The sequence below is a fragment of the Myotis yumanensis genome, unplaced genomic scaffold (genome assembly GCF_028538775.1).
Source record: "Myotis yumanensis isolate MYYU_CA2020_CCGP unplaced genomic scaffold, mMyoYum1.0.hap1 SCAF_1, whole genome shotgun sequence".
Lineage (NCBI taxonomy): Eukaryota > Metazoa > Chordata > Mammalia > Chiroptera > Vespertilionidae > Myotis > Myotis yumanensis.
In genome coordinates this window covers 17078949-17098043 of record NW_027223752.1, presented here as the reverse complement: position 1 = coordinate 17098043, position 19095 = coordinate 17078949, and the positions used below count along the sequence as shown (strand labels likewise).

The window sequence follows — 19095 nt, the reverse complement described above, 5'->3', positions numbered from 1 at the left end:
TGAGACCAACCCGGGGAGGTCGACCCTCCAGGCCAGACTCCTGAGACCCCGACCGCTGATGGCGGTGACACTGGGGGAGAGAACAGCGCCTGCAGGGCCACGGAGCAGACAGCCTGGGTGCCCGTTGGTGTTGGCTGACACTGTGGCCCAGAATCCGACAGAGCAGCCCAGCCTGAGTCATGTCTGACCTTCCCCCTGGACCTGGGAGCAAAGGCTGCCCCCCAATTGCAGAGGGATCTGCGATAACAAAAGTTCCTGTGAAACCAGAGGGCATAGCTTTTTGCTTGATTGTCTGTCAGGTCTTTCATTTGGTCATTTATTCTGCAGGGAATATGGTTCTCTTAACCTATAGACACACAGTAAATGTGGGACATAGCGCTCCCCCCCACCGCCCAGCCCCCAAGATGCACCTTCTAGGACAGGGGTGGGCAAACTTTTTGACTCGAGGGCCACAATGGGTTCTTAAATTGGACCGGAGGGCCGGAACAAAAGCATGGATGGAGTGTTTGTGTGAACTAATATAAATTCAAAGTAAACATCATTACATAAAAGGGTATGGTCTTTTTTTTTTTTTTTAGTTTTATTCATTTCAAACGGGCCGGATCCGGCCCGCGGGCTGTAGTTTGCCCACGGCTGGTAGGACATACGCATGTACAGAGGTGAACGCTCATGGCTGTGCATACCTAGTCTCTTACGTAGTTAATCTCCTTGGTGGATATTTTTTACAAATTCCTGTAATACTTTCTCTCTCACAAACTCTCTCACCCACGCTGACGGCTCTCTCACACGGCACGAGGATCATGAGGAAAGATCAATTATTAACTCTGCCTTTAGCTCAGATAAAAAAAAAAAAGTAACTGGGAAGTGAATTTACTGCAGACGCAGGGCACCCACCGCTTAATAAAATGTCCTGGGAGGGCGGCCACAGCCCCCACCCCTTGGTGCTTGTGCAGACGGGGGTCCGTCAGGGCTTGAAGCATGGGGCTCGGGGCAAAGGCAGATCTATGACCGTCTGGATGTGCCAATATCATTGATCAAGGAGCATCTTTAATCCTCCAAGCGCCAGATGTGCTTCACTCCTCCGCTGTTAAATATGCAGATATAAGATTAATGGCAGTGGACCGGGCACTGCTCTCTGGGCTTAATAATAGAGCCACTCTGTCATTTCTGAGAGGACGTTGGCTTGCATCTGAGGTGCCTGGAGACTCTGGAGATTTATAACAGTCATGTTTGCACTAATAATAAATCCATCACAAATGTACAGACCACTGTAGAGTTGACAGAGTTCTCTCCTCCTTGTGTGTGTGTGTGTGTGTGTGTGTGTGTGTGTGCGCGCGCTCGCGCGCACGCTCAGTTCAAATAGGTTACAGTCCAATTTCTTTCAAAATTTATTTTTTCTCTCCCTTTATCGACAGCAACTCATGTTCATTGTATAAATATATGAAAGTAAAGAGGCAATACAAATTACCAGAATCCCATCCCAAATGTTGGCCCTGAAAAGTTTTTCTCTTCAGTCTTGAACCTATAAGACTGACACGAACAAAAACAATATTGCTCTCTCTCTCTATATATATATCTGTGAATCATGCTGTGATACTATTTTAGAGCCTGCTTTTTAAACTTTTTAATACGCTGTGAACATTTTCCCACGTCATTCGCCTTCTACAGCAATCTTTCTAATATCTGCATAGAGTTCCATTTTACAAATGTCCCGCTGCTCTCATTATGATCCTATTTGGCACCATACACAGTGCCGCAGTGGACATCCTCATGACTGCGTTCATTACTGACCACTTTACTGAGTTACCTCCCTAGAAGCGATGGCTGGCTCCCGCAGACAAATCTACGGTCCCAACCAGATGAGTGTTCTGGTTCCCACTCCCTCTGGCAGCCTCCCCCCGACCTGGGCCACCCCCAGGCTCCTCGTAGGAACACTGAGGTCGAGAGCAATCCAGGCCGAGGCCAAGGTCAGGCAGCTACCATGTGCCAACACTTGGACCTGAATGTCAGTTTCCAGATTCTAAACCTGGGACTTTTCCTCCATAACAGGAATCCAGCCCCGGGCCCCTGCAGAGTCTCCCGGCACCTCCAATGCGCACTGACGTCCTCTCCCGTCCCTTAGGCCCACCTCTCCTTTTAGCCGCCGCGGGGATGGGAGCTCTGAGTCACATCCTGCCTCCACGTGGCATAGACGTGCTCCGCGGTGACCTGAGTGTAGACAATGGCACGGTGGTATGTGACGAGAGTCGGAAAGCTGTGCTGCCCAGCTGCCACCGGCTTGGCAGCCACTGGCGGCAGCTCTAGCAGACGCTGCTGGTGCCCTGCCCAAAGCCCAGCTGCAGGGGGCAGCTCTCGGAGCCATAGCTCCCACCTTAGGCCAGGGTCTCTCTGCTCCGCCACCAGAGCAGGCACAGCCCGGGAGTGCGAGGAGTCAGCGTCCCGATGGGCAACCTTCAGCCCACAGGGGTCAGGAGCCAGTGCAGGCATGCCCAGTCCCCCTGTCCTCCGGAAGGACAGCCCTCAGCTGTGCTCCATGCCATTTCTTCCTTTTCTTTCTTTCTTCCTTCCTTTCTTTCTTCCTTTCTTTCTTTCTTTCTTTCTTTCTTTCTTTCTTTCTCTCTCTCTCTCTCTCTCTCTCTCTCTCTCTCTCTCTCTCTCTTTCTTTCTCTCTTTCTTTCTTTTTATTGATTTCAGAGTGGAAGGGAGAGAGAGAGAAAGAAACATCAATGATGAGAGGGAATCGTTGATCCGCTGCCTCCTGCACGCCCTCTATTGAGGATCGAGTCTGCAACCCGAGCATGTGCCCTGACCAGGAATTGAACTATGACCTCCTGGTTCATGGGTCTGCACTCTACCACTGAGCCACACTGTCCACCATTTCTCACAGGATTGAGCCCCAGATGCCTTCAGAGTTCATCTGCTCGCCCACACAGGCTTTAGCGGCTTCTCTCCTTTTTCTCTATCATGTTACCTCTTCCACCTTCTGACTTCTTTCCTGGGCTCACTTTCCATTGGAATACTCTAATGTCTTAGGGCAGGGGTGGGCAACCCCTGGCACGCATGCCAAACATGGCACGCCAGTAACTTTTGCTGGCACGCGAAACCCTCTCTTATAATCTTCCATTTACAATTGTGAATCTTTGTTCTCAGTGATGAATTTTGTTAAGTCTCGTAATAGGAGTAGCCTGACGGATGAAAGTAGTAGCTCGTGCATATCTCTGAAGGTCACGAAATACAAACCTGATGTAAAATCTCTGTCATCAGTGATGCAGCAGCAAAAGTCCCACTGATAATATCAAACGGAGTCATAAAGTTTTCCAACGGACTATCAGTGTACATGTATACATTAAAAAATAAATGTATTTTTCATCATCATATACTGTGTTTTTGTCGCTCGAATGAATTTTATTATTTCTTCACATACGTACACCTTAAGAGATATCAAGTAGGCATAACATGTTCTCAAAAAATTAGGGTTGGCACGCAGAAGAACTTGGAGTCAGAGATTTTGCTGGTTTTGGCACGCACTCACAAAAAGGTTGCCCACCCCTGTCTTAGGGTCTTCTTTTGGGGAATCCCCAACTGAGACAGTACTGTGTCCCTTCTCTTTCTGTGGTCCCCTGAATTGGGGTTTGCTGTAACAAATAAACCCCGAGATGCTTTGCTCAAATAACAGTCCAGGGTGGGACTCCCAGTGTGAGTATTCAAGCTCAGCAGGAAGGGGATCTGCTCCACCCAGTCACTCAGGGACCCAGCACTCTGCCATCGCCTCAGGGGACCCTTAGAGGGCGCCAGTTGTCAACAGCTCAACCGCCAGGAAAGGAAGAGCTTGGAGGAGTGCATGGGAGGTACATGGCCAGGAGGGGGCGCACATCACTCCTACTCTTATTCCCTTTCAACAGGTCTAGGATTGCTACCTAGAGAGAACCGAGTCTGTGGCCACAGCTAACTGAAAGAGAGGCTGCCCTGCCATGTATCCCGCTGCCCCTCCCTAGCGGGGCAGGGGCAGAGGACAGGTTCTGGTGAACAACTGGCAGCCTCTGGCACATCCCTCAAAACTACCTCTGAAACAGACAAAGAAACAAACTGCCGTTTGCATGAGGTTCTACTTGAAGCACAATTATATTATTGTGTGATTTTGTTTTATTTTATTTGTAATTTTAGGCAACAGGGGCATCGGGCACCTGCTCCGCAAAGATGAGCTGCTGAGGGCCTCTCTGTCGCTGTCCCACGCCCACGCGGTGCTCATCACCACCGGGTTCCCCACGCATTTCAACCACGAGCCTCCGGAAGAGACGGACGGGCCACCAGGCGCCATTGCTCTGGCCGCCTTCCTGCAGGCCTTGGACAAGGGCGTCTCCGTGATCGTGGACCGGAGAGCCTTGAGTTTGTTCCAGAAGCTTGTGGAAGAGGCTGTTGAGCAAGGTGAGCGGTGAGGTGGGGGCGGACGGTGGAAGGAGTCAGTGTTTGCGGAACTTCTGCTATGCTCTCGACACAGGCCTTCTAAGTCCTTACAGCTCAGAACAACTCTTTAGTATAAGCAACATCATCCCATTTTATAGAGGAAGAGACCGAGGCTCTGAGAGGTCCAGGTGATCTGGAATTTGAACCCAAGTCCATCAGACCACAGAGCCCATGTACCTGATGCCCAACCTGTGAGAGGCGGGGTGGCCTACAGAGGACTCTTGGCAACACAGGACATCCCTAGACCCCTGGCGTTGGGGGTGGGGGAGTTGAGAATAGAGTGACCGAGAGGCTCAAATGGCAGCGTCTCACCTGTGGCCCAGATGGGCAGGGCTGCCCCCCGCTGCTCAGGTTCCCAGAGCACACAGGTGGGCATAGAGCTGTGAGCGATGGGGCTGCAAGGCTGGGATGCCAACATGGGTCTCAGGCGTCTCCCCTCTCCTTCACCCTGCAGGTGTTGTTCAGGCATAAGCTGGGAGCCTCGGGACTCTCCCCTGCTTCTCACTGCCCATCTCTCTGTGTCCCTCAAAATGCATTCTTCAGGAGACATAAATCCTTTTAGCCTCTCATAAGAGTTTCAACCCCAGGAAGGCATCCCTGAAGCCCCCGTTCCTTCGGAAGTTTCCAAAAGGATGTGTCTGAACATACAGCAACGAATGCATGTTGAGCACCTACTATGTGCCAGGCACTAGTTTTGGCTCTTGAAATCCATCAGTGAACAAAACTGAAAACAGCCCCACCCCCATGGGCGTCTATTGTACTGGAGTGAGACCGACAATAAACAACACAGGGCAAAGGGGAAGTGTGGGCAGCCCCGGTGGGGGCTGCTGTTTTAAACAGGATGTTCAGACAAGGCTTCACGGAGAAGGTGCCATTGGAGCCAAGGCTTGAAGTCAGTGAAGCAGTGAGGCCGGGGCTGGCTAGAGGGAGAATGTCCCAGGCTGTGACCTTGGCCGGGACAGAGGCCATTAGGTGGCGTTGAAGAGAGGGCAGTGGTCAGCGACTAGCCCAGAAAGGATGAGGAGAAGAGAAGCTGGGTAGGGAGACACGGAGGTCACAGGGGCAGACCGGGAAGGGCCTCGGGGGAACTGTGAGCACCTGGCCTTTTATTCTGGGGGCGATGGGGGGGGGGGGGGTCCTGAGGCACTGAGAGGAGAAAGGCATGTTCTGGCTTCGGTTTTCATTTTTTAAAGATATGTGTTTGGGTTTGGGTTTTTTTTAAATTGATTTCAGAGAGAGGAAGGGAGAGGGAGAGAGAGATAGAAACATCAGTGATAAGAGAGAATCATCCATCAGCTGCCTCCTGCCTGACACTGAAGGAACACGTGGAGACAGATGTGAGTCCACTGGGGGTACGTTATATCTCTGCTCTGTTGTAGGCTTCCTGTTTGGGTGGGCCCTGGCGTTGTGACACTGACCTATATACTTGGCTTTGCCCGAGCGATTTGGCATCTCTGAGCCTCAGTTTTCCTCCTCTGTAAAATGGGGGTCACAGTGGTTCTTATCACACAGAATCACAAACATTAGATGAGAGAGCGCATGTCATGTGTTAGCAAAGGGCTGGCTCGCTGTCCCCGGCGTGGTATTGTGGCATCTGTGTGGAGCACATTCACTAGCTCACAATACTGGTGACACCAACCCGGTGTCACCTCCCCCTCCACCAGCCCTAGGGTTTACTCAGGACTAAAAGGAAACAAACTTACGTATCCTCTGGGTCGAGGTCTCGGCTTACCTAACAAAGAATTCTACAGCCACATGTCGTTCGATCATGGAAACGACCGTTTCCGATGAAGCTTTTGGAAGGCAGCTATGCTCACCACTATACCACCAACGCGACGAAGCTTTTGGAAAAGCCAGCAGGAATTGCCCAAACCCACACAGGGCTGATGCGTCCACCCTTTGCCCGTCTTGTCAAGGTGTTCTGAAGACCCCGTTCCCGATCCTAACTTACCAGGGCGGATCCGCAGAAGCTGCTCAGGCGTTTCTCTGCGACGAGAGGGACCCCAAGTCTCCTAGGTATGTGTGTCCCCTCCCCGTTGACAGTGGGTGATGGTGGGAGAGGCCGCGTGCTGTTAACTTTGACAACTACATCCCTGCACACGTCAGCCCTCCAGAGAGAACAAAGCTGTGAGCCACGGGCTCCGATGGGCCAGACTAGCCAACAAGGCCGGGGGTTCTGGGTGACGGGGGGGGGCAGCGCCAAGGGTCTCTCGAAGTCGCAGGTCCCTGAGAGATGGCATGTCTTCTTGAATGAGGGAGAAGATGATAAAACACCAACACGAGTTGTTTCTCAGACTGGCTCATGATCCATTGGAGAGTCGTGAGATCATTTCGGGGGGGTAGTCAGCACCTTTGTCAAATGAAATAGAAATGTCATCGTATATCTTGTGTAGTAATAGCAAGTTCTCACTTGTGAAACTGCTGTGTGTGTGTGTGTGTGTGTGTGTGTGCGTGTGTGTGTTTTATTGTGTATTGTGGTCAAACATTTTGAAAAACACTTCTTTTTTGTATGTACATAGGATGCATTTCAGACCTTATAAATTTTAGTACTGTTTTGTGAACGTTTTTAACCACAGTCCACGGTAATACATTTTGCATTGCAAACCACACACACACATAATTGAAACAGAAGTTTCAAAATAACAGTATTTACTTGCTGCAGGCAGTGCACTCTAACCTAGTCTAGTCTGTTTTGTTCTGTTCTACTCTGTTTTCATCTACTTTTCAGAAAATATTGACCTGACCTAATAACTCTATTTCACCACCCACTGATGAGTAGAATTGAAGAACACTGCTTGCATAGGCCTGGAGGGCAGAGCCGTGCTGCAGCTCACAGCACAGTCAGGTGTTCCCAGTGAGACTCTCAGTCACCAAGGAAGAGTGTGATTGCAGACCCGATGCTATTCCAAGCTGCGAGAATGTGTGTGGCACCTGATAGAATGTTTATGTTCCCTGAATGGGTGGCAGACACACAAAGCTCAGACTGGTCAGGGAGAAGCTAGAAACTCCTCCTGGGCCGGTAACACAGATGTGCTCTCCTGCTGAATGGAGGGAGGTGAGCCAGATCTGATCCCCTGATGAATGGAGGGAAGTGAGCCAGATCTGATCGCAGGCAGAGAGGCCTCTGCTCTTTAGAGAACTAAAGAGCAGGTTCCCAGGAGTGAATTCCTTCCTGGGTAGCTAAACGGACTCTTCTGGCTTAAAAAAAAAAAAAAAAAAAAAAAAGTCAGCCCGGCCAGTGTGTCTCAGTGGTTGAGCATCGACCTATGAACCAAGAGGTCACTGTTTGATTCCCAGTCAAGGCACATGCCTGGGCTGCAGGCTCAATCCCCAGTGTAGGACATGCAGGAGGCAGCTGATCAATGACTCTCTCTCATGATTGATGTTTCTATCTCTCTCCTCTCTCCTTCTCCCTCTCCCTTCCTCTCTGAAATCAATAATCCCATCTAATAATAGAGAAACATGGTAATTAGCCGTACCTCCGCTACCATTCCCATTGGCTAATCAGGGTAATATGCAAATTAACTGCCAACCAAAATGGCAGCCGGCAGCCAGGCAGCTTGAAGTGAACAGGAGGCTTGCTTGCTTCAGTGATGGAGGAAGTCAACGTTCCCCACCTGCTGCTGCTGGCCTCTGAGCTTTCAGTTTAAGAAACATTGTTGCAATTATAGAAGCTAAAAAAAACCCCAGAAACCTGCTTTCAGCCAGCCGGGCCTCAGAGCTGGAGTTGAAACAGTGTTTCGATTATAGAACCCAAACAAACTAGATACCTGCTTTCAGCAGCCGAGGTCTCAGAGCTGGAGCTGAGCCTCAGAGCTAAAGACAGCTCTCAGTTCCAGTGACAGCCATAGAAGGTAAATAAATCCCAGAATAAAAAAAAAAAAGAAAAAAAGGAGAGGTTTGGAGCTTCAGTCGCCCGCCAGCCTGAAAAGGGCCCTCAGCCCTTCACCCAGACTGGCCAGGCACCCCAGTGAGGACCCCCACCCTGAAGGGGCTGTGACCAGCTGCAAACAGCCATCATCCCCTCACCCAGGCTGGCCAGGCACCCAAGCGGGACCCCCACCCTGATCTGGGACAACCTTCAGGGCAAACCAGCTGGCCCCCACCTGTGCACCAGGCCTCTATCCTATATAGTAAAAGGCTAATATGCCTCCCAGCACTGGGATCAGTGGAGCCTCGAGGCCTCCCGAACCCAGGATCAGCAGAGCAGCGAGGCCTCCTGGCCCCTGGAGCAGCGTGACAGGGGTCAGAACCCAAACCCCCTGATCACCCTGCGGCTCTGTGTGTGACAGGGGGTGGGGCCACAACCTCCCTATCCGCCCTGCTCTGTTCGTGACAGAGGAAGGCGCCCCAACCCCCTGATCGGCCCTGCTCTGTGCCTGATAGGAGGGAGCTCCCCAACCCCCTGATCGGCCCTGCTCTGTATGTGACAGGGTATTGCGCCCCAACCCTCAACCCCCATGGGCCCTGCTCTGTGTGTGACAGGGGGGAGTGCCCCAACCCCCTGATCGACCCTGCTCTGTGGGTGACAGGGGGTGGTGCCCCAACCCCCTGATCCTCCCTGCTCTGTGCATGACAGGGGGCGGTGCCCCAACTCCCCTATCGGCCCTACTCTATGCGTGACAGGGGGGAGCTCCCCAACCCCCTGATTGGCCCCGCTCTGTGCATGACAGCGGGTGGCGCAGCAACCTCCCCATCGACCCTGCCTTGAGTGTGACAGGGGGTGGCGCCCCAACCCCCCAATCGGCCCTGCTCTGAGCCCGACCAGGGGCTGCACCTAGGGATTGGTCCTGCCCTCTGCCACCCGGGAGCGGGCCTAAGCCAGCACATCGTTATCTCCCGAGGGGTCCCAGACTGTGAGAGGGCACAAGTGGTGCTGAGGGATACCCCCCCACACACACCAGTGCACAAATTTTTGTGCACCGGGCCTCTAGTCCTATATAATAAAAGGCTAATATGCAAATCGACTGAACAGCAGAATGACTGGTTGCTATGACATGCACTGACCACCAGGGGACAGACGCTCAATGCAGAAGCTGCCCCGTGGTGGTCAGTGGTCAGTCTTGGGGAGCGCTGCTCAGCCAGAAGCTGGGCTCACAGCTGGTGAGCACAGCTGCGGTGGCGGGAGCGGGCCTAAGCCAGCAGGCAGACATCCCCCAAGGGGTCCTGGACTGCAAGAGGGCACAGACTGGGCTGAGGGACCTGCCCCCTCCCCTCCAGTGCATGAATGTTGTGCACCAGGCCATATATATATATATATATATATATATATATATATATATATATATTTTAATCAATGCACCTTCAGGAGGGGTGGTGCTGCATGTTCCTGGGAAAAGTCCAGACACAGTGCTCTCCTTCTAGAACAGAGGCTGCATGGGTCTGGCCCAGAGCTCAGAGCTGAGCTGATTTTTATCACCACTGTGTCCACCCAGAGGGAAGTCAGGGCCAGCTCCTTCCTCCTGTCGCTTTGCTTCTCAAGGGCCACCTGTCCCGCACGGGGCACGTCACCTCGGGGTGACCTTCCAGCACCTGCTCAGGGCCTGCTCGTCCACCTGCTTGTCATTCCAGCACAACCAAGGCACGTGGACCTGCAGGAAGTCTTGTTTTTCAAAAACATGTACAGAGAAAGCATCCGGAGTTACGATGTTGTTTTTATTGTGGTAAAATATACACAACATAAAATTCACATTTTTGCCGCCTTAAGTGCACAGTTCTGTGCCGTTAGGACATACACGTGTTGTGCAGCTGTCCCCACCATCCTTCTCCAGCAGAACTCTTTCATTTTTCCAGCGGGAGCTCTGTCCCCATTCACATTCCTTCCGGCGCCCAGCCCCTGATCCCTGCTGTTCTACTTTATGTCTCTGTATGTTTACTACTGTAGGGCCCTCATGTACATGGGATCACATAGGATCTGTCCTTTTAGTGACTGGCTTATTTCCCCTGGCAAAATGTCCTTGAGATTCATCCCCGTTGTAGCAGGTATCAGAATTCCTGTCCTTTGGAAGGCTGAATCCTATTCCGTAGCATGCAGAGACCACATTTTGCTGATGGGTTCCTTGGCTGGTAGACACTTGGGGTGGTTCCACCTTATGTCCATTGTGACTAATGCTGCCAGGCATATGGGTGTGTAACTATCTCTTCAACACCCGGCCTGCAGTTCTTTGGGGCGTATGCCGCAGTGGAATTGCTGGATCCCATGGTAATTCTATTTAGACTTTTTGAGTTGCCCCCACAGTGTTTCCACAGCAGAGTTAAGATTTTGAAGAACTCCATCATGGGGTGGGGCAGATTTAGAGAGAGATAAAAGTGCAATTTCTCTGTTCTTCACTTGGATGATCAGCACAATGTTCCTCCAATAATAAGAGCAACCACAGCCCCTGAGCCCGAGGATCTCGTCGGTGTGGGGCTGCACTCTCAGTGCCTCGCGGGCTTTTCTCACGTCCCACTTCCCACACTGCGGGAGAGGGGTACCGTTGTTGGGTCACGTGACAGACGTAGACACGGGTCAGCGAGGTGAAGCCGCTTATCCAGGGCCAGTGGCGTGAGGACCTGCGAGCTGATGCCACAGCCTACATCCTCCCCACCACGCCACCTGTACCCCTTACCTCTCTGTCTCTTCCTGTCTGAGGAAGTTTATCATGTGGTAGATTCGTTGGTCTAATACAGTGGTTCTCAACCTGTGGGTCGCGACCCCTTTGGCGGTCGAACGACCCTTTCACAGGGGTCGCCTAAGACCATCCTGCCTATCAGATATTTACATTACGATTCATAACAGTAGCAACATTACAGTTATGAAGTAGCAAAGAAAATAATCTTATGGTTGGGTCACAACATGAGGGACTGTATTCAAAGGGCCAGACTCTAATATTTCAATTCCATTTTGGTCTGTTTGTGTCTGTAAACTGAGCAAGAGCCTGGAAGGGGCAGTGGTGGGCCAATAGCAGCCAACACTCACAGCCCTGGCTGACGGCTCCCCCGCCGGTTCGTGGAGATCTGGGCCAGGCTCCGGCATCGACCACGGCCCTGACCCTGACCTTCGGCCTTCCTGCTCTCATGGCCTCTGATTCTAATAAATTGCTAAAGATTCTGATATCACTTCTTACAGTGATCAGATAGACCAGCTCCAGCACAGGCCCTGCCACAGAGCAGCCGTTCAGCCCAGGTCTGCAGGAATGAAGGAATCCAAGAGAGAGTGACCTGTCCCTGCCACAGAGCAGCCGTTCAGCCCAGGTCTGCAGGAATGAAGGACTCCAAGAGGGAGTGACCCGTCCTCCACACAAAAGTCCTGATGCTACGGGAGGCAGCACCCTCTGCTTCAGGACTCTGTGCTCTTGCTCCCCGGCAGATTCGACCACCTGGTGGCGATAGAGCGCGCAGGCAGGGCTGCGGACGGCAACTACTACAACGCCAGGAAAATGAACATCAAGCATTTGGTGGACCCCATTGATGACCTTTTCCTCGTGGCCCAGAAAATTCCTGGAATCTTGTCAACGGGTAAGCAGGAGGCACCGGGAATTCAGGACGTGTCCGCGCTGCATGCCTTTTTATTGACTATTGAACACAGGGCAGGAAAGAGTTATATGGGGGACCATTGTTTTCCACTCCAGAGAGGGTCTGTGTAGACAATAATGACAACGTCATTTAGAAAGCCAACGTTCCCACAAGCATCCAAGGGAAATAGCATTGAACCTTGCGCATTCTGTTTGCCCAACTCTAAACTATTAAAACTAATAATAGAATAATAATAATAATATCAAGGCACGTATATTACGGTGGTCACATGGGGTGAATGTACCAAGTATACTATGGTATGCTTGGGCTCTGAATCAGGCCGATGGCAGCTCTGTTCCCAAGCCTTCGCTGTCATCGCTGGTGAGTGCTAGGAGGGCTGTACCAAGTATACTATGTATCATCTTAGGAAGCATCTTAATTTTAAAATACGTGTTAACGATGTGATTAGTGCCATCTTTGGACTGCTAATCGTATCCTAGCGTGGTCGTTCGTGGAAAGTACAGAACTTTATCGTTTTCAAAGAGGTTTCACATTGATGGTATTGCTGAGGCCTCTCTCAACCCTGTCAGGTAGGTAAGGCAGGTCTAGTGTCCAAAAAGGAGGCCAAAGGGGCTTCTTGAGCTTGCCCAGCTCAATGCTGCTGCCGGGAGAATCGGAAGCAGAGCCCAGACTCCCAAGACCCTACCTGACAAGCTTTTCAGGAACTGGATGGATTTCTGCAAGGCTTCCTCCCATGGCGGGGATAGGGATCAGGACCTGCAGCCATTAACCCGTTTGCCCTTCTCTCTGCGTTTATCTGTTTTCTCCAACCCTGGAGCATTTCCCAGACTCATTAGTCACCTCGGGCTTTTAAGGTTCTAATGAGCCCATGAAAGTCTTCCCGGCTGAGCTGAAAACTTCTGCAAACCCACCCTGGTCTTTCCCAGAAGCGGCCTGGGGCGTGGTATCCACTGTGTGGTTGGTTTTGTGCTTCCTGTTGCTCTGGGCAGGGCGCCTAGGGCCTAGGACCTAGAGCCTGGGAGGTGGGGGGTAGGGGGGTGTTCCCAGGGTGGAGAAGGAAAGGGTCTCCTTGTCCAAAGGAGCAATCGGGGTCCGAAGGACAGATCCCCGCCGAACAGACCCCCGATCTGTGCTGATCCCCCACTGAGGCCCCCCGAGATCCCAGGGGAGCTGACTGCAGCCCCGTCAAGCTGCCCCCTTGGTGGGCCTCTGGGTGCTTCTCTGGGCCTCGGGGGCTGAAGCCTCTCCTGTGGTTTCCCACAGCCCCGTGCCCAGCAGGACTACTTACCCCTGATGGTCCTTCCTCGCGGCTCCATCAGCAAACACCCTATTCCTTAGTTTCCCCCAGCAGCTGCCTCGTCCTGCACAGAGCGCTCCAATGAGAACACAGACACTCACCTTTCGCTGACTACCCGCGAGCCCGGCCCCTCTCAGACTCTTCTAGCTCAGCCAGGAGAACAAGGCCACGGGCAGGACTGGCTTGAGGAGTGAACAGGATGAAGGTCATAAAATGCTCAAGAGCAGAGACAGAGACAAATACCACTGCCAGGTGTGGTCATTATTCCCCCTCCAACGGGCTGTCACGGGTCTCCACACTGTTCCCAGGAAAACCCCCGGGGTGCGGACCGAAGGAATTAGATTGCCACAACGGTCCATGGTCCGTCCTTTTGGCCGAGTCCAGGTCCCCAGGTCTCCAGTCCGGGTCACCTCCACTGCCCCGCTCCGCCGCCTCACAATGAGTGCTACCCCCGGTGGAAGTTCCCTCTGTTAACGTATAAAAACATGCAAACCTGTAGAGAATTTTGTGAGTTTATTTGAGCCGAACTGTTGACAGTTATTGGGAAGCAGAATCTCAACCTCTTGGGATGCTGCTCCGGAGAATGGTGTTTTTTCACCTTGTTCACCTTACAACCAAAGGAGGAGATGTAGCCCTAGCCGGTTTGGCTCAGTGGATAGAGCGTCAGCCTACAGACTGAAGGGACCCAGGTTCGATTCCGCTCAAAGGCATGTACCTTGGTTGCGGGCACATCCCCAGTAGGGGTTGTGCAGGAGGCAGCTGATCGATGTTTCTCTCTCATCGATGTTTCTAACTCTCTATCCCTCTCCCTTCCTCTCTGTAAAAAATCAATAAAATATATATTTTTTTAAAAAGAGGAGATGTAAGTGGGTTACATGGAACCCACTGGGGATAGATTAGGGAGGCGGGAGAAAGCAAAGCAGGGAACCCTCTGGGATTGGATAAAAAGTAAATGACAGACACACTTCTTTTCCTTGGGTGGGTGCAGGATAGTCAACAGTCAACAGTTAACCCAATAACAACGAGGGGATGGGTGGTCTCCGCAGAGCGGTGCCTGTGCTTTGAGGGGTCCGGAAAAAGGAAAATGACTTTGACATTCCAACGATATGTTATCGTAGACGCAAAAAGACAGTAGGCTCAGTGAAGGTGAAGACTGGCCTTTGCCAGGGAAGATCCCAGCCTCAGATGTGACTGCCCACCATAAACTGGTTTTAGTTGAAGTTTTCTTTTCAGACCATCCTTTGTGGTTACTTTAGGTCCCTGAGTTTGCAAGACTGCCATGCAGGCCTTCCCTGAGCCTGTCAGGTCAGCATGCGGCCCCCTTTTTGTTCACACCTCACAGTCCAAGCCTTTGTAGAAACAGATGCAGAAACTGACAATCATGCGAGGCATCTGATGTTCCGGTCCACCTGGGCCGCGTGTACAAGGTCGGTCCCCTATGATTGTAAGGGAGCTGAAAGAGCCCCATCGCCTAGTGACACTGTAGCTGTCCAGACGTCAGAGCATTCCATTACTCATGTTCTGTGGAGATGCTGGTGTAAACAGACCTACAGCGCCACTCACAGCATGAAACTATAGCACATACCGTTATGGACAGTACATAATACTTGAGAATGATAATAAATGACTATGTTATTGGTTTCTGTATTTACTATATCTTTATCATTCTTTTAGAGTGTACTCTTTCTACTTCTATAGAAAAAAGTTTGCTGTAGCCCTGCCCAGTGTTGCCCAGTGGTTAGAGCGCATACGCCAAAGGGTCTTGGGTTCGATTCCCAGTCAAGGGCATGTACCTGGGTTGCGGGGTTGCTCCCTGCCCCCTGTCTGGGTGCATATGGGAGGCAACCAGTCGATGTGTCTCTCTTACATCGATGTTTCTCTCTCTCTCTCTCTCCCCCTCCCTCCCTCCCTTCCCCTCTCTTCTGAAAAGCAATGGAAAAAAAATATCCTTAGGTGAGAATTAACAACATCAAAAAAAAGTTTGCTGTCCTGGTAAAGAAGTATGCCATGTTACTGAGTCTCCTAACTGCATCCTTTTCTCCTGTGCTTGATTTAATCTTGTGTTTTGTTCATCATGGCCCCAAACATACAAAATCACTGCTAACATTGCCATTCAGAGGCCATGTCGAGTGACTGAAATCAAGTTAAAAGTGGTGACGGTCTCCGACAATGGAGAATCCGTGGCGGTCCCTGCTCACCAGTCTGCCTCTCCCATTCCACCACAGCTACCGTCTAGAAGAACAGGGGGAAAATAATAAAAGTCATTACAGGATCTGCTTCACTGAAAGCAGCGAGACCAACGAACATTTGAAAAGGTGCCATATCAGACATGGAGAAACGTCTGATGATCTGGATTAGGGACCAGACACAGAAGCATGTCCTTCTCAGCACCCTGACGATCATGATGAAGCAAGAAGTGTATTGGTGAAAGAAAAGGGTGGACCCGACTACGATGAATTTCCTGCTAGCTCTAGGTGACTGAAGCAGTTCCAGAATCAGTATTGAGCCCTGGCCGGTGTGGCTCGGTTGGTTGGAGCTTCGTTCTGTACACCCAAAGGTCACTGGTTTGATTCTTGGTCCAGCATATGCCCAGGTTGTGGGTTTGGTCCCTGGTCAGGGTGCATATGGGAGGCAACCGAGCCATGTTTCTCTCTCACATGGATCTCTCTCTCTCTCTCTCTCTCCTTTCCCATCTCACTCAAATCAATAAACACATATATTTTTTAAAGAATTGTTATTCATACATGATGTGGAAGTGAGTGGTGAGTCTGCCAGTGCTGGTGTGAAGGCGGCTGGGGAATTTTGGGAAACTCTAGATAAGCTTATTTAGGAAGGAAATTACTTGCCAGAACAAACATCCAATAGTGATGACACCTCCCTATGCTGGAAACAGATGCCTGAACGATCTTTCGTCCGTGCGGAGGCCAAGTCAATGCCAGCTTTCAAGGCTTCTGAGGACAGGATAACATTTCTGCTGGGGCTGTGTTGCAGGCTACAAACGGAATCCCTTTAATATGGCCCAGTGAGGACCCCGGGCCTTTGAGCTTCCCACTAAGCAGTGTCCTACAGGGGCAACAAGAAGGCACGGGTGACCCAGCTCCTCTTCCAAGGCGCCCTCCTCGGGTGCTATGTCAGCACAAGGGAGAGGTATGTTTGGAGATTAACATGTCTTTCAAGATGTTGCTTATTGTTGCCAATGCTCCCAGACATGCTCCTTTTATTGGCGATCTTCATCCCAGCCTCAAAGTGGCACTTCTCTCTCCAAACACCATCTCTGCGATCCAAACAATCCATCGAGAAGTTAAAACAGCTTTTAAGACCTACTCCCCGAGATTGACCTTTGCCCCGGCTGTTGCTGCCCCTGAGGAAGACACTGAGAATACGCCGAGGCAACCATGAAGGCCTGCAGCATCTGTCTCCGCATCAGGAGCCTTGCTGGGCTGGGCTGATGTCGTCCAGGTGTGTATGAGTGGCGTCTGGAAGAAGACACTCAAGAGGTTTGTCCATGACGTCAAAGGACTTGCCAAGGATGAGGAGGTTGCAAAAGTCATCAAGGCTGTGGCTGAGATGGCAAAGCCCTGTACCTGGCTGCAGGTGCGGATGGCATTGAGCAGCTCCTAGCGGTGGTTCCTGAGGAACTGACCAATGAGGAGGTGTTGGAGCTGGAACAGGAATGCATAACTGAAGAAGCAAGAGAAAAGGAAAGTACAGGAGAAGAATCCCCACCAGGCTGGCATGGCTCAGTGGTGGAGCATAGATAGACCTGTGAACCAGGAGGCCATGGTTCGATTCCCGGTCAGGGCACACGCCTGGGTTGCGGGCTCCAACCCCAGTGCGGGGCATGCAGGAGACAGCAGATCAATGATTCTCTCTCATCATTGATGTTTCTATCCCTTTCTACCTCTCCCTTCCTCTCTGAAATCAGTAAGAATATATTATTTTTAAATAAGAAGAAGAATCCCCAAGAAATTTCACAGTGAAGGGTTTGGCAGAAACTTCTGCAGACCTTAACAGCTCCGTAAAAAGTTTGAAACCAACACGGAAAGGTTTTCACTAATAGAGAGGAGTGTTCATGGTGCATTATCTGCTGACAAGCAAATCTATGATGGAAAACAAAAACAAGCAAACCACCATGAACGTGTGTCAGAAAACAGTGAGCCCTCCTCGGAAGAGCTGCAGGCAGGCCCTTCAGGTGTTCCAGAAGGAGGCCTTGTTGCCATAGGAGACAGTAGCTCCACATGTGTCCTTGCCCTGGAAGACCTCCCAGTGGGACAGGATGGGGAGTGGAAGGCGGTGATATCGATGGTCCTGACCCTGGTGGCCCTAGTGTGTGTGTTTATGTCTTAGTTTTTAAAAGAGTTTAAAAAATTTTTTTAAAAAAGGTTAAAAAAATAGAACTAGAAAAAAGCTTCTAGAATAAGGATATAAAGAAAAATAGTTTTGTACAGCTATACAATGTGTTTGTGTTTACGCTAAGTTTTATTACCAATGAGTCAAAAAGTTAAACAATTTTTAACGTTTGTAAAGGATAATAGTTACAATAAGCTCAGGTAAATTTATTATTGAAGAAAGAAAACTCTTTTTTATAAAGTTAGGGTAGCCTAAGTGTACAGCGTTTATAGAGTCTACAGTCGTGTAAGGAATGTCCTGGCCCCCACATTCACTCACCACTCACCCACTCACCTGGAGCAGCTCCCAGTCCTGCAACCTCCATTCATGGTATATTCCCCATTTTAATCTTTTTTTAAAATATATTTTTATTGATTTCAGAGAGGAAGGGAGAGATAGAAACATCAATGATGAGGAGGGAGGATCATTGATTGGCTGCCTCCTGCGTGCCCCACTCTGGGGATCGAGCCCGCAACCCAGGCATGTGCCCTGACTGGGAATTGAACTGTGACCTCCTGGTTCCTAGGTTGATACTCAACCACTGAGCAACACTGGCCGGGCCAAACTTTGACTCATTTTTAACTAGAGAATTTTCTAGAATACCTAAAGGAGAAGTACATCTCCTGGTTGTCTGAAAATATATCCAGAGCCAACCCCCTCCTTTCCCCAGAGGCAGTGAGGCCCGTGTGGAGGGGTGGCCCTGCACCACAAACCCCATTTGGCCTGATCTTATATATACTGACTCAGTTTGTCTTTCCTTTAGGGGTTGGTGACGGAGGCAATGAACTTGGGATGGGCAAGGTGAAGGAGGCTGTGAAGAACCACATACGAAATGGGGATGTCATCGCCTGTGACGTGGAGGCTGACTTCGCTGTCATCGCTGGTGAGTGCTAGGAGGGCTGGCCAGTCAGCCTGCCTGCCCAGGAGGCGGGGCCTGGCTGCCCAGGAGGCGGGGCCTGCCTGCCCAGGGCCTGGATGCCTAGGAGGGGCCTGACTGCCTAGGAGGGGCCTGCCTGCCAGGGGGCGGGGCCTGGCTGCCCAGGGGGAGGGGCATAGCTGCCTAGGGTGGGGGCGCCTGGCTCAGAGCCTGTCTAGCCAGAAGTTTATCTGACCCCCCAAAAAATCAATAAATACAAAGAACTCTTAAAAAACTCCACAATAAGAAAACAAACTGCCCAATTAAAACGGGCAAAAGACCTGAAACAGGCAGTTCGCAAAGAAGATGTAGGGATGGCACGTAGGCATCTGGAAAGACGTCCACATCCTACGTCTCTGGTCTCTACTCTGGGTTCGCTTTTCAGCTGGGACACCCAGAAGAGGAGGAGGAGACCCCCAGGCCTGGAGTTTGCTGGCTGTTGGCAGATCCGTTATCTGCCGGCCCCGCATCCTGGGGTCTTGGATCCCAGGGGGAGAGAGCCTCAGGAGAATTT

At 51.1% G+C, this 19095-nt stretch overlaps 1 protein-coding gene across 2 annotated transcripts in view; it reads left to right on the top strand.

The window, feature by feature from the left end:
- The window catches only part of LOC139010418 (D-glutamate cyclase, mitochondrial-like), a 64844-nt gene that overhangs the window by 34915 nt on the left and 10834 nt on the right, over positions 1 to 19095 (top strand). For both annotated transcript variants that reach the window (XM_070414842.1, XM_070414850.1), the window contains 4 exons: positions 4165 to 4425; positions 6381 to 6480; positions 11813 to 11961; positions 18429 to 18548. In XM_070414842.1, the coding sequence (XP_070270943.1) occupies positions 4165 to 4425; positions 6381 to 6480; positions 11813 to 11961; positions 18429 to 18548 (630 nt within the window). The remainder of the gene's footprint in view (positions 1 to 4164; positions 4426 to 6380; positions 6481 to 11812; positions 11962 to 18428; positions 18549 to 19095) is intronic.